This window comes from Neovison vison, chromosome 8 (genome assembly GCF_020171115.1).
Source record: "Neovison vison isolate M4711 chromosome 8, ASM_NN_V1, whole genome shotgun sequence".
Lineage (NCBI taxonomy): Eukaryota > Metazoa > Chordata > Mammalia > Carnivora > Mustelidae > Neogale > Neogale vison.
In genome coordinates, this window is record NC_058098.1 from 118,746,726 (window position 1) to 118,762,959 (window position 16,234).

Sequence of the window (16,234 nt, forward strand, 5' to 3'; positions counted from 1 at the left end):
CGAAAAGTTATATCTTCTTAAGGCCAGCTCAGTACCCAAAAGTTAGACTGGAATTCCTCTCTCCTAACTTCCAAGACAGTGTTTTCCAGTGTATAATGTTGGGTGTACCTATTTTAATAACAATTTTACTTATAAAACTTCAAACAGAGGGACGCCTGGGTGGCTCAGTTGGTTGGACGACTGCCTTCGGCTCAGGGCGTGATCCTGGAGTCCCGGGATCGAGTCCCACATCAGGCTCCCAGCTCCATGGGGAGTCTGCTTCGCTCTCTGACCTTCTCCTCGCTCATGCTCTCTCTCACTGTCTCTCTCTCTCAAATAAATAAATAAAATCTTTAAAAAAAAAAAATTAAAAAAAAATTTAAAACTTCAAACAGAAAGTAAAATTTAACCAAGGAAAGAGGTATCATTTTATAGTTACTTTTAATTACTTTACAAAAATGAGAACCCTACCAATACCTGATCTTGGACTTCTAGTCTACAAAACTGTAAGACAATAAATTTTTGTTGTTTAAGCCAGCCAGTTTATGGTACTCTGTTACACAGCCCCAGCAAACTAAAACAGCATTTGACAGCACACTTCTATCTTTAAAACAGCCTAAGTTTCTAGTTGGAAGAGTGACTGATTTTCATCATATCTAAATATAGATATAAAACCCCAAAATATCATTGTGTAATGTTATTAGCATTTATACTTAGTAACATTTAGACAGTAACATAAAACATGACAATATTAGAAAAAACACTCACATATTTTGAAGTTAAACTTGCAGCACTTATATTAAAGAAGGTTGCATTGGATTCTGCAGCTACTGCTTTAGCCTTAAAAATCACAAGGACAAATATTTACATTAGTTTCAATGTCTTCCTTTAAAAAGATAATCACATTTGATCAATTTAAACACTAGCAAAGATTTTCCAAAAATATAAACTATAACACAATTCCTGACATGTGGCAATCAATGTTTCCTTCTCAGCAAAGAGGAAAAGGTCTAGGAAGAGCTTTGCTTCTTTCCATTTTCTTTATTTTTTCTAAGGAGGAATAGATAAGGAGAGCTTTAAAAAAGGGTATTATGCTTTTCTTAATTATAGAAAGACAACTGTTGGAAGAAAAACAGCTAAACTCTTTTCTTCTTTACTTTTCCCCTCTAGTAGAGCTGTGTAGGAGAAAGAGGTATCCAGATCCCAGTAAAAGCTTGGGCAAAAGGATATTGAAAAAAATCTGTTATATGTCAATTGTATTTTAAAAAAAAGAAAGAAGGAAAGAAAAAAGTATATTATGTGATTATTTAAATAACGCTGTTAAGATAGTGAAAAAAATGAGAAACAAACAGAAAAAAGAAACAAAAAAACGGGTTAGAATGATACCCAATAGAGTAAGGTAAGCTCTTCTGAAGTAAAAATATTATTTAACTTGGGTAAATAATGAAAAATATACTGTTAAATTTAACCAGCCCAAAACATACTACTGAAGATAACATTTGGTTTTTCATATATTTCTTCATTAAAAACATGTTTAAAAACTCAAGAGAACTGTATTATAGCAAAAAGCAAATCATAAAAATAATCAACTCAGGGACAAAGTTTCTTTTTTCATATTACTATTTCTGATTATCTAAACAGAACATTCAAGGGGCTCCTGGGTGGCTCAATTGGTTAAGCATCTGCTCGTAGCTTGCGTCATGATCCTGGGGTCCTGGGACTGAGCCCCACATTGGGTTCCTTGCTCAGCAGGGAGTCTACTTGTCCCTTTTCTGCCTACCCAACCCCGCTGCAACTTGTGCTTGTGTTCTTTCTCTCTCAAATAAATAAAATCTTGAAAAAAAAAGAAAAGAAGAAAGAACACTCAAATTTTAAAAGAATTCTTACCAGCATTGTTTTCCCATTTCCAGGTGGACCAAACAGTAACAATCCTCTGGCAGGAGCCCTAAGCCCTGTGAACAACTAAAAACATACAGTTTAGTTTATAACTATGATTATGGAGACATTTCTTTCCAGATATTTTAAGTAGTGTCATCTAAAAAGCACCAATTTTCTGTAGCATCCTCCCAAACAGAACTCGTCAGAGAGCTAAAGAGAACACATAATCAATAAATTGGTGTAATTATTAAAAACAGAAGAGAAAATTTTTTAAAATCTCACTGAAAATGAAAGCAAACTGGTTAAATATGACATTCTGAACATAGGTATGCTTCTCTACTTCCTTTGGAAATCTCACCAAAATAACAGTAAATGAATACAGAAAATAGAAATCTTCAAAATAAAAAGAGGGAGAAAGGAGACAACAGAAGACACAATACATTTTTGTGTGGTAAATTATTTAGCAGATCTGAGGGAACTAAAACCCAAGCTCTGCTTGTGAAGGGATATGGAGGATACAAACAGCAAGCAGATGTGAACAAAAATCCTGCAAAAGCTCAGGAGGCGGAGGCATGACGTATCAGAGAAAGCAGCAGGAAGGCAGGCAACCAAAAACAGAGGAACTGGTTGAAAGTTTCTATGACGAATAACTGAAATCACGTGCCTGTCCCTAGCTATATACCAAGATCACTCAGGAAAGTACTCCTCTTCCACAGACAAATGGAAACAGAAGTTTTGTTCTTTAGAGAAATTAAACCAGGGTCTATAGACTCAGAGACACCAGGGGTGGCAGGGAATCAGAGTGAAGCACACGATTGATAACACTTTGCTTAATAGTGAAGGTATACATATTTTTAAGTTGAACCAGATGAAATGGCTCATATTCAAGTTTTTAAAAATATATTTTTGAGTGGTATCAGATTTACAGATAATTGAATGGAAAGTACAGTGTTCCCACATAACTCCTTACATCCTCAATTTCCTCTAATACTAACATCTTACCTCAGTGTGGTACATTTACTACAACTGATAACTAACATTGATATTATTAACTGAAGTCCATAGTTTTCATTAGGGTTTACAATTCGTATCCTGTCTCCATCATTCCAGAACCATACAGAATAGTTTCACTGCCCTAAAGAATCCCCCGTGCTCCATCTGTTCATCCTTCTGTCTTCCCCATGGGGGAACCACTGATCTTTTTACTTTCTCCAGAGTTTTGCCATTCCAGAATGACATAGTTGGGATCATAGAGTTATTAGCTGTTGCCGATTGGTTTCTTTAACAACATGCATTTAAGGTTCCTCTGTACATCTCTAAAGCTTGATAGTTCATTTCTTTTTGGTGCTAAATAGTATTTCATCATATAGATATACCAAGTTTACCCATTTATCTACTGAAGAGTATCTCAGTGGTTTCTGAGTTTGGGAAATTACAAATAAAGTTGCTATAAACATCTGTGTGTAGGTTTTTTTTATATGAGGATACATTTTTTACTCATTTTGGTAAATATGAAAGAACATAATTGCTGTGTAGCATGGTAACAGTATGTTCAGTTTTTTAAGAAAGTGCCAGACTGTCTTCTAAAGCAGCTGTAGCATTTTGCTTTTCCCTCAGCAATGAGTCAGAGTCCCATGGCTCCACATCCTCACCCTTACTTGGTGCTGAGAGTGTTTTGGTTTTTAGCCGTTTTGGTAAGTTTGCGGTAAAATCTTACTGTTGTTTAACTTGCAGTTCCCTAATGATGAATGATGTTGAACATCATTTTTTTTCAAATGCTTGTCATCTGTGTATCTTCTTTAGTAAGGTATCTATTCAGATATTTGCCCACATTTTAATTGGGTCATTTTTTTTTTATTGTTCAGTTTTTTGAAAGTTCTTTGTATATTTTTGGATAAAGTCTTTACCAAATGTTAATGTTTTGCAAAGATTTCCCCCTTGTCTGTGGCTTGTCTTCTCATTCTCTTACTGTCTTTCAAAGAAAAGTTTTTAATTTTCATGAACTTTAACTTAACAATTTTTTCTTTCAAGGATCATGTTTTTGGTGTTATATCTAATAAGCCACCCTTACACCAAAGATCACCTAGATTTTCTCCTATTTTATATTGCAGGAGTTTTATAGTTAGCCCTTTTACATTTAGGTCTGTGACCAATTTTGAATTAACTTTTGTGAAAGGTATAAAGTACATGCCTAGAATTTTTTTGCACATAGATGTCTAGTTCTAGTTGTTGCAGCACCATTTGTGGAAAACACTATCCTTTCTCCATCAAATTGCTTTTGTGCCTTTGTCAAATGATAGCATTTGTATCTCTGTACTTCTGGGCTTTCTATTCTGTTCTATTGATCTATTTGTCTATTCTTTCCGCAAAGACACATTTTCTTGATTACTGTACCAGTTTTTGGTTTTAAAAATTTTCCAGTTTTGAAATATAACTGACATAAGATTGTGTCATTTTAATGTGTACAGTAGGATTTGATACATAAACTGCAAAATATTCACCACAATAGGCTTAACACATCCTTCACCTCACATTAATTTTGTTGTTCTTGTTATGATGCTAACAAACAAACAGAATCATAATCATAAAAACAGAGCAAACTGGTGGTTCCAGAGATGAAGGGGTTGGGGATGAGCAAAATAGGTGAAGGGAATTAAGAGATACAAGCTTCCAGTTACAAATAAGTCATAGGGATGAAAAGTACAGCATGGGAACTACAGATAATAATACTGCAATAACATTGTGTGGTGACAGATGGTAATTATACTTATCACAGTAAGCATAGCTCACTGTACAGAATTGTCAAATCACTATGTTGTACATCTGAAACTCATGCAACACTGTATTTCAACTATGATAAGAAAAAAAAGGTCCTTAAACGTAATAATTTTATCTTAACTTCCCCATTCTCTAGTATGATTTCTGTCTCTTAATTTTAAATCCCTCTTACCTTGATGTAAAATTATTTTATGTTACCTACTTCTCCCTCCAAATGTTAAAAATGGATTGGTTACTAGGAATCTTTATATACATTCTTCTCTCCTACAATAACCATTCTTGGTTATATATATATTTATTTATTTATTTACATTATTATATTATATATTATATTGTATGTATTATATATAACACATTTAATATATGTTATAATATATATATAATAATCATTCAATGACTACAGTATAGTCAGTCTTCTCTCCTACAATAACATCAACTGCTAATTTTTTTCTTTTAAAAACATCAAATCTGTTTCATGAATTAATCATTCTAGCACAGCTCACACATTTCTTTACTGCTAATATGGATTCAGTAGTGAATGATGTTATAGGAAAATGATACTATGAGCACTTACCTCAGGCCTCAGAGAAGGAAGAATAACAATTTCTTGCAAGGCTTGTTTAGCCAACTCTTGCCCAGCTATATCATCAAATTTAACAGCTGTTCCACTAAGAAACAGAATTTCAGTTAGCTTCACAGCAAAATATGCTTCAGCTATTATAATATGAAGTCTAAACTCTATGAAATAAAATTATTTTTATATTAACTGTGAAATTACAATTAAATCAATAAAATAATGGCTTTCTACATTTATAACAACTGAAAGCCATCATAAAATTAAACATGTACATTAAATAAAGAATTATGTATTTTATCCATGATATATTATATAAATAAATTCAAAACTAAAAACTATTAAATAAAACACTTTAGATGGCAAAACTTACTTGTCTACAATTTCGTTCATTATAAGATTAGCAAGGTTGCTGTCCACATTCCTAAAGTTCTTCAAGTCTTTCTTTTTACGAGCAGCAGTTGTAGGGGTAGAAGGTTTATTTGTTCTATTTGTTTTTGGTGTACTCTTAAAGGACACAAAATTGTAATGTAAAAATATGACCTAATATTAGCACTTTTCATAAGTGAATTACTCTTCAAGTTCACAGAATTAGAAGTTTAAAAATAGGAAAAAGGATAAAAAAAACCAAAACTGTGTATTCCCTCCAGGATAAAATGGTATTCACTACAAAACTACATTTGGCATGAAGTGTGTTTACGAGTGTGTTTACATCCATAGAGATTTAGGTACCATAAAACAAAAAGGCCCTTTGACAATTCAGTCATATAATTTTGATTGCTAGAATTGTAACAAAACTATGTTTAATATTATAAAACATTTACACAAATTTAAATGTTTTATAAGTCAAGCAGAGAGAGTCAATTATCATATGGTTTCACTTATTTGTGGAGCATAACAAATAGCATGGAGGACAAGGGGCGTTAGAGAGGAGTAGGGAATTTGGGTAAATTGGAAGGGGAGGTGAACCATGAGAGACTACGGACTCTGAAAAACAGTCTGAGGGGTTTGAAGTGGCGGGGGCGGGGGGGGGAGGTTGGGGTACCAGGTGGTGGGTATTATAGAGGGCACGGCTTGCATGGAGCACTGGTTGTGGTGAAAAAATAATGAATAATGTTTTTCTGAAAATAAATAAATTGGAAAAAAAACCATTTACACAAATTTAAATAATTAAGAGAATAACAAATTTTAAATTATACATATTATATAAAATAGATGAGATGAACAACTTACTACAAAATACCTAATTAGGTCCAAAGGAAATTAAAATAAGATTTGCTTTTTAATATCAAGTTGTCCTTTAGATTTAAAAAAAAAGAAAACTTCAATTTTGTAGAAACTTATCAGCTCTCCAAGATATTATAAAGTACTTGTAATAGTCTTCAGCAAGCATAGCATGTTCAAAATCTTCTATTTGTAGAAGCACAGCAATTAACATTATGGTCTTCAAATACCTTATGAGTTCCAGCTGCAGGACCAGGTCCCTGTCTCACTCCAGAAACCATGGATAAGCCACTACAACTAGGCGCTCTGTGGTGGCCTGACAGACCTGTGGATCCAGTCTTCATAACAGTTTTCGAACGAGGAAGTGAATTACTAGTGTGTGTTAAGGGATCTTTTCTTTTTGGAACAGCTCCACTTTCTATCAAGGAAAAAGTAAAATCATGATGGTTAGAAAACTGTGGTTAAACATTATAAAATAAAGATGGATACAAATTTGTAAAACTAAGCTAATACTATTTTTTTTTACATTAGCAATATTCCAAAATAAGATTTCAATTATGATGTTCATTGGGATTATCACCTGGTGGACAAGATTATGGTTATTTAATTTTTATTTCACTTTTCCTTTTCCTGATGTATATTCTAATTTTCTTATAAAGAATATGTATTTGTAATAAGATGAAACACTTTTATTTGTGGGGACAGGAGGAGGATATAAAAGATTCCCAAATGAAGTCGCCAAATATTCAAGAAACAAAATGCAGTGAAGGCATTAGAGTTATATTGTTACAGAGCTGGGGGGAAAGTACTGCATTACTCTGGTTCCAAACTTTTAAAACTTTAAAATAGTATGAAATTCCACAGTCTATGTCCATCAAAAGAGTTTCTATAAACAATCAATTTTTAATTTAAATGGTATAAAGATGTGGGTTGTAATATGCCAAGTATTCTATGTGCTATATATATAAACACAAATGAAACATCATCAATTAATCCTAAAAGTTGACTTCTACATAAATTATAGGCTTTCAAATGTTCAAAAATACCACTGCTTCAAATATTTGTATATACTCCATAACAAAAAGAAATCTACTAATAAGTGTTTACAGTCAAAACAAATGTTAAATCAATAAGCAAATTAGAATAGCCTAGAGAAAAGACAAAAACTTTATTTTTGTGTTCATCATCAAATCCCTTAAGGTGTTTTAAGGAAACTCAAAGGAAGAGAACTTCAGAGCAAAGCAAGATGATCAAGACTTTTCCCCCATAAAGAAACGTAAAGTTCTGAACCGTATTTTCAAGGAACTAGTGGATGGCAACCCTAGAGGACAAAGCAAGAAAGCAGTCCAGAAAAGGGACTAACAATAAGCAAAGGCAAAGACATGAGAAAGAGCAAAAATCCATCTAGGCTGAAGCTAAAGATCATTCATTTCAGAAGAAAAAAAGTAAAGTAGAAAAGAATTTCTTCAGACAGTAAACATACAGTCCTGAGACTATAAGTGAACAGGAATTTCCATGTGAACTGAGAATGATAGGAGACTTTTCATTAAAAATAACAAAAGTCATGGGGTGCCTGGGTGGCTCAGTGGGTTAAGCCGCTGCCTTCAGCTCGGGTCATGATCTCAGGGTCCTGGGATCGAGTCCTGGGATCTGCTCAGCGGAGAGCCTGCTTCCCTTCCTCTCTCTCTCTGCCTGCCTCTCTGCCTACTTGTGATCTCTCTCTGTCAAATAAATAAATAAAATCTTTTAAAAAAAATAACAAAAGTCAGTAGGCAATAGAGTATGTTCAAAATGCTGTAGGAAGAAAAAGTATTAACCTTTATTAATTTTATATCCTGGTAACCTGTCACATAAGAATGAGGGTATTTCAGACATTAGAAAGACTAAGAAAGTTTGCCATCTACAAACTTTCATTGAAAGAACTACTAAAGAAGGTCTTTTGGTTAAAAAGCAAACAGAAAGAAGGAATCTGTGGGAAGGAAAAACTAAAAAAAAAAAAGCGTACTTAGAATATACTTTTTGGCTCTGGGTAAATAATGCTAAGTCATTATAATGTTAAATTTGATTTTTCAGCATAACTAAAAATAGTGATATTTATATATCAGGAGATGAAGGGTAATGTTGGCATAAGAATTAAACCTTTTTTTAGTTGAATAAGAAGTCAATACATATCAAAAACTATTCAATCAGTAATAGCAATATAAGCATAATATCTGGAAACACAGTAGGAAACAAAAGAAAAAATAGCAAGAAGAGTTAAGACACTGTACGAGGAGCCAGCCTAGGGATGAAGGCAGGAAGAGAAGGAAGAGATGGGAAGAGGAATACTATTTTTCTTTACAAGCCTCTCAGTATTTATTTTTTTCATCAACTCTTTAAGATATAATCCACGAATAATAAAATGTATCCATTTAAACAGGTCAATTTGATGAGTTTATAAAGATGAATTTAAAGATGAAATAGCCACTAAATCCAGATATGAAATGATTCCATCATAGCCAAAAGTTTTCTTGTACTCATTTGCACTCCATCCCTTACTGCAATTTCTATTGATCTAGCTCAAGGTCACTGAAGCTTCCATTTGACATCTCCAATCTCCTGTTGAGGTTACCTAGTAAATGTTTTTATTTCAACAATTGTACTTTTCAACTTTGGAATTTCCATTCGTTTTATTGTGTAGTTTACGTTATGTGCTAAGATTGCAGGTTTGTTAACTGATGCCCTATTTTCTTTTAATTCTTTGAACTTATTTATAATAGTTGCTTTGAAGTCTTTGCTACATCAACATCTGGGCCCAGCCAAGGGTGAGCTTCTAGTGACTAATTCTTTTTCTTGAATAATGGCCACACTTTCTTAATTCTTTACATGTCTAGTTAATTTTGAGTTGAAAACTGGACACTGTAGATACCACTAAAGTAGTAAGTGGACATCGGTGTAACTATTTCCTAGGAGAGATGAAGTAACTCATCTAGTGAAATATCACAGAATATTCCAAAAGTGGGTGGCATTTGTGAAAACAGGCCCAGGTAAGCCAGCTCACTGACTAGGGCTCTATGGGTATCAATAACCAGTACTGCAAAAATTAGCTGTGCCATTCAGTATGCTGCCCCCCAACAAGAAAACAGAATAGAACAGATGGTTACTGGAGATTTAAGATAAGATACGTTAACATAATAGGAGGGGAAAAAAAAAAAAAGAAATATCCAGGAATAGAGAGGAGGTTATACCAAAAAATAAAATAAAATAGGTTGATTTTTTTTTTTAACATAGGTCCCAGGAAGAGAAAGTTTTGAAGGGCAAAACAAAACTATGGGATCTCATTATGTGGAATGAAGTGGAAGATAAGCAAGATAACAAAGCAAAGGCATACCAGCTCCTCAGGGCTAAGAAATTTTGCTATTTACCTTGGCAGGATTATTAGGATCTCAAATTTGTATGTTGGAAAGTTAATTATTTACATGTGGTGCATTATTACATTTTTAAAAGTTCCTTATGCAAATATCAGCTCTTCATATCTATGCTAAGAGGTACAGGCAAAAATATTTATTTCTATAATAGAAATGGTGTTTTTAAATTTTTTATAAACATATAATGTATTATTAGCCCCAGGGGTACAGGTCTGTGAATCGCCAGGTTTACACACTTCACAGCACTCACCATAGCACATACCCTCCCCAATGCCCATAACCCCACCACCCTCTCCCTACCCACCTCCCCCCAGCAACCCTCAGTTTGTTTTGTGAGATTAAGAGTCTCTTATGGTTTGTCTCCCTCCCGATCCCATCTTATTTCATTTATAGAAATGGTGTTTTAAATCATGTACAGGAAGGATTAAGAAAAGAAATATAGTCAATGACATGGGGCTCTGTACTTGAACAACAAACCAAAGAACTTCCTAAGAGGTAAAACCAGAAGGGAAAGATTTGATGACTTATTGTCTCCAGTCCATAGAAATCCACTTACCATAATTCTTCTCTATTAAAGTCTTGAAAGTTTTGTATTACACATGAATAAAGAAGGCAGGTGTCTTATAGTCTAAACTAAGGTTTTTATGTTACAAATTGAACAAAGCAATATTTACTTTAATAAAATTTAAGCCCTGAATGTGAAACGAAGGCTGAAAAAATCATCAATAAAACTAGCCAAGATGTCAGAGAATTTAGGAAATGAAGATACCCCGTGCACCTAAGCAAAAACAAAAAAGCATGTGATCTTCTCTGTAAGAGTTGATACCCAAAAGTTCATGGTAAACAAATTTAACCCACGGTAAATTAAAAGCATTCTAATGTGTGCTCCCTTCAAGCAGCACATATACTAAAGTAGTATTCTAATGTTTCTCCTCACTATGTGAACTCAGCTTCAAATTTTCCCTAACAGGGGAAGCCTGGGGGCTCAGTTGGTTGGGTGTCTGCCTTTGGCTCAGGGCATGATCCCAGAATCCCAGGATCGAGCTCCCTGCTCAACAGGGAGTCTGCTTCTCCCTCTCCCATTCCCCCTGCTCATCCGATCTCTCTCTCAAATAAATAAAAATCTAAAAAAAAATTTTTTTTTTCCTAACAGGTGCTATGGTAAAGCAATCATGTGTGGTATACCAGCTCCTCAGGGCTAAGAAATTGCTATGCAATTAAAATTGATATATAACAAAGAGGAATTAAAATTTCTGCATTGGGGCACCTGGGTGGCTCAGTTGCTTAAGTGAGTGCCTTCGGCTCAGCTCATGATCCCAGGGTCCTCGGATGAAGCCCCACATTGGGCTCCCTCCTGAACAGGGAGCCTGCTTCTCCCTCTCTATCTGCCTGCTGCTCTCCCTGCCCGTTTTATTCCTCTCTTTCCATCAAAGAAATAAAATCTTTAAAAAAATAAAGAAATTTCTGCCTTAAAAAACACGACTTCATAAAAACTTGGTATAGGTATGCATGAAAAAAGTAACAAATGGTGAAAATACAACAGAAACCAAAGATGATGTTAATAATTTAGAAAAATGAACCTTTATATTTTATAATCCCAAAAATGGGAGGTTGCAAAATAAGCAAATAAAGCATTTTGAGAATGGTTATATCTATTATATATTTATACACCATGAATCACAGGGACACTGTATTTTCCACCTAGCCTTGTGAAGACAAAAACCAACCAAATCCACCATTATAAAGTCAAATCAACATTATCAGGTTATGCAGGACTCTACTCCGCATGCAGGCTTTATTATTTTACATGTTAGTTAACCTAAACCCACCTGACTGGAGATGTCCGTTGCGGCATGTCAAGTTAGTACTGTCATTATAGACATCCGTTTGTGACTTGGAAAATTGCAAAACTGGTTGCAGCTTCTCTATGCAACAGAGGGGGGCAGAAAGAACAAAATAAACAAAAAGAAAAAATACATAATGAAAAAATAAGATGTCTATGTAAAAACAAAAAATAATTCAAGGTGTTAGAAGATGAAGGGTTTTGGTATTTACATAAAATTTTCTTAAAAATACAGTTAGTAAAACTCAGACATTAAAATAGCAACAGAAATTCACTGATAGGCTATGTTCAAAATATGCTTTATTCAGGTTTGGTAACCTGAAGCAATTTCATATCACTACTATCACCAGCAAATATTTTCTGAATGTCTAACATATCCACATCATTATGTAGGGAGAACAGCATGGATAAAAATATGGTTTTTATCATCCAGAGGCTTATTAAATATGGTTGGCCACTTACAATACAAATATATTTTTAAAAAGAGATTGTATAGCACAAAAGAAAGTTAAAAAGGCTTTATAGAAAAAGTGGGCTGTGAATTGGCTAGGATTTGAAAAGATAAAAAGAAAGGACACTTGAGGAAAAGAAAACAACACTTAAAAAATGACACAGTTAAAAAAAAACTTTAAGGAATGTCTAAGAAATACTAAGAAATATTCAGCTACATGTTAATGATGTGAGGCAAAAAATAAAGGCTACAGAGCAAAGGGGAATTAGCATGCTTCAGAACAGTAGCATTTACTTAAATACACACATGTGCACACTTGTATACATAAAGGTTATCCCTAAAAAGGATCCAGAGAAACATAATAGCAGTTGCCTCTGGGTAGGGGAAATAGGTGGCTAGGACACAGTATGAGATGGATACTTTTCATATTTAAACTCTAATAATGTTGTAGCATGTCCTTTTATTACCTGTTTCTAAGATTAATCAAAGATTTAAGAGGATTATTTCAACTCTACCCTCACTTTAAATCCTCTCAAGATCCAGGTCTCTATGTCTAGCGCCTGAAGTCCAAGAGGGCAGCAGTTTGAACTGTCTTGCCCCTGTACATTACTGCTACGCTCTCTTTCCTCATTCAAGTCATCCCTACTGTGACTTGACAAACACCCTGCTCTACCACTTACTAGTATGAACTTAACTTGAACCTCAGTTTTCTGAGAATCTCAAAGATTAAATAAAATAATATACAAAGAGTACCTGTTCTGTGCCCCTATTCATAATAGGGGCCCAACGTTTACCATATTTATTTTGTTAGAGTACTCCAAATTTTCATACTGATTTTTTTCTTTGGTACTGGGAAATCAAGGAATACATGCAAATATGTAGCACATATATACGAACTCTCCTAAACTTTCATTTCTAAGGTCAGACAAGCAGGCGCCATGCTTGGTTTATGGTACAACCACATATGCCTTTGGGACAGGTTAAATAGCAGCTAACCTTTCTGCACAAAGCACAAGTACTGAACAGCTTTTGTAGCCTAGAACTGGCTGATACAATATACCTTGGAGCTTTTTGTTGTTGTTGTTAGTTAACAGGTCATCTGATTTTTCTCAATGATAATACTCTTCACCATACTGAGAAAGAAACCATTTGTATTGGTAATAGACACAAATTAGAAAAAAAAAAAAAAAACAACCCTGATTTATAAATGTCTTCTTTATTAATTAATGCTCTCTTCAATGAAATGTCAGAAAAAGATCATGTGAACATTCATTACATAATGAAAATAAACAAACTAAATCCTTGTTTTTGGTAACTAATAACTGAGAATAAAAAGCCAAAGAAGTTGTTCTGGTGTATAGGATTTAGATTTGTATGTGTGGAAACACATATGCAACATATTAGTAGTTATACTGCTAATATGAGTCTGCTCCAACTCATTTTTGTTAAAGAAAATAAAGTTAGTTTAATGCTTCCTTTTGCAATCACTAAAGGTTTGTAGATTAATTAATGATTTAAAATAAAACCACCACCTTGCTTCTTGATCCTTTCACATGTAATCCCACACAAACATCTGAGTCATCTACTTAAAAGCAAAATCTTACCATATAACTCTTCCCTTTAAAACCCTTCAGTAGGGGATCCTGGGTGGCTCAGTGGGTTAAAGCCTCTGCCTTCAGCTCAGGTCATGATCCCAGGGTTCTGGGATTGAGCCCTGCATCGGGCTCTCTGCTAGGCAGGAGCCTGCTTCCCCCTCTCTCTCTGTCTGCCTCTCTGCCTACTTGTGATCTCTGTCTGTCAAATACATAAATAAAATTAAAAAAAAAAAAAGTAAAACCTTTTGGTAGCTTCCCATTGGCTACAGATGAATGTTTAAACCTTTTTATATAACATTAAGGCCCTCCATGATCTGCCTACATCTCTTATACATACTAAGCAATCCCAAGTTCACTTCTGCACCAGCACCTTTCCCTACCTGCCATGCCATTTCTTACCCTGAGTTTTGTTCATGTTATAGCTTCTTCTTGAAATGTCTTTTCTCCCAAACATTCTCTAAAGTTTCACCTTTTTTAATCTCCCATTTAGGTTTCACTTCTTTCAGGTATACTTTCCAGACACCTATTTTATCATCCTACAAAATATTTGTATATCTCCCTAAAAATATTATATCTCCTCTTCAGTGAAGAAGATTTATCTATTCATGTGTCTACCTCCCACAATATATCACGAGCCCCTTAAGAGAGCAACATTATATCCAGTCTATCCATAAATCTGTTCGGTCAACCTTCAAATATAATCATAATCCAACCACTTGTTACAAGTTTTCTTCCTATCACCCTGGTCCAAGCCTCCCATCATTTTTCTCCTAGCTTATTGTAATTCAGCAGCGGTCCTATTTACTCTTCTGGCTCTACTCTTGGGAGTCTATTGGCAATGTGATCTTTTTAAAATTTAAGTCAGGAAGCGCCTGGGTGCCTCAGTCAGTTGGGTGGCCAACTCTTGATTTTGGCTCAGGTTATGATTTTGAGGGTCATGGGACTGAGGCTCATAGGGGGCTCGATGATCAGTCAGGAGTCTGCTTCTCTCCCTTTCCCTTTGCCCCTCCCCTTGCTCATGCTCTCTCTCTAAAACAAATAAATCTGTTTTAAAAAACAAACAACAACGTAAGTCAGATTACATCATTCCTTTCCTAAAAATCCTTATAAATGCTCCCCATTTCACAGATGGTAAAAGCTGAAATCTTTATGGAGGTCGATAAGGCCCTGTGCTTTGTATTGAACCCTCCCTGCCCCATTAGTTCTCTGATCTTATCTCTCCCATACTCTCCTTGCTGGGGCACACTGGCCTCTTTCCTTTTTCTCAAACACACCAGTTATGTTTCCTTAAGAGTTTACATCAGGTGTTCTCTCTGGACAAATCTCCTCCCAGATACCTGCCTGGTTAACTCATGTCATCTTTTCAAAGAGGCATATCTGACAATGCTATCTATCTATCTATCTATCTATCTATTTATTTTTTTTTAAAGATTTTATTTATTTGTCAGAGAGAGAGGGAGAGAGAGCGAGCACAGGCAGACAGAGAGGCAGGCAGAGGCAGAGGGAGAAGCAGGCTCCCTGCCGAGCAAGAAGCCCGATGTGGGACTCAATCCCAGGACGCTGGGATCATGACCTGAGCCGAAGGCAGCTGCTTAACCAACTGAGCCACCCAGGCGTCCTTTTTTTTTTTTTTTTTAAAGATTTTATTTATTTATTTATTTGACAATGCTATTTAAAACTAAAAGCCCAAACCACCTCCCAACCACTCCTAATCTCCATTACTACATTTTACTTTTTCTTTTCTTCATGTATTTATCACCTTCCAACATTTTGTATAACTTATTTATTTTTTATGTTTACTCCCTCCTGCCAGTCTTCCCCCTGTTGGAGTAAAAATTCTATGAAGGAGGAATCCTTTTCTATATCCTAAATGCCTAGAACATGGTAATGGCCCAATAAATTATTTACTGAATTACTAAATAAATTTAGTTAATATCCTTGGCACTGTACCTGGTCTAGAGTAAGGACTTAATAAATGAATGTTATATGAAGCTATTTATTTTTTAATAAAAGGGTAACCCCCAGGTATGCCAAGATTATCTTCTTATCTATAACAGGTTTCACAGTTAAGCTTTGTTTGAAGGTTTACGATTGCTAACTTGAAAATACATAACATATAGGAACTTTTTCCCTTTTATCAGTCTGTAATCTCTTAAACCAGTCTGTATGGGGAACTCCCAAAATGATTCTCCAAACTAATTAGACAACTGTTGGGTGTGCCATCTCTGAAAAACTCCATTTCTTAACCAACATACAGTACCCAAATATGTTCTACTATGTACCTGTACACAGTTCTTTTTTTTACTATCTTTGGTATATATACTTCTAGACTTTCTGAGTTCTCAGAAGACAGGAATATGTTGATGCCTTCTATTCCACTTCTTTTTTATTTTTTTATGTTTAAAGATTTTATTTATTTATTTGACAGAGAGAGATCACAAGTAGGCAGAGAGAGAGAGAGAGAGGAGGAAGCAGGCTCCCCGCTCAGCAGAGAGCCCGATGCGG

The 16,234-nt window shown here is 34.8% G+C and overlaps 1 protein-coding gene across 2 annotated transcripts in view; it reads right to left on the reverse strand.

Annotated features, from left to right (window-relative positions):
• Window positions 1-16,234, reverse strand: part of SPAST (spastin) — a 55,853-nt gene that overhangs the window by 16,295 nt on the left and 23,324 nt on the right. For both annotated transcript variants that reach the window (XM_044261814.1, XM_044261813.1), the window contains exons 4-9: window positions 11,670-11,765; window positions 6,664-6,851; window positions 5,583-5,716; window positions 5,210-5,303; window positions 1,867-1,941; window positions 748-819 (exon numbers count right to left, since the gene is read on the reverse strand). In XM_044261814.1, the coding sequence (XP_044117749.1) occupies window positions 748-819; window positions 1,867-1,941; window positions 5,210-5,303; window positions 5,583-5,716; window positions 6,664-6,851; window positions 11,670-11,765 (659 nt within the window). The remainder of the gene's footprint in view (window positions 1-747; window positions 820-1,866; window positions 1,942-5,209; window positions 5,304-5,582; window positions 5,717-6,663; window positions 6,852-11,669; window positions 11,766-16,234) is intronic.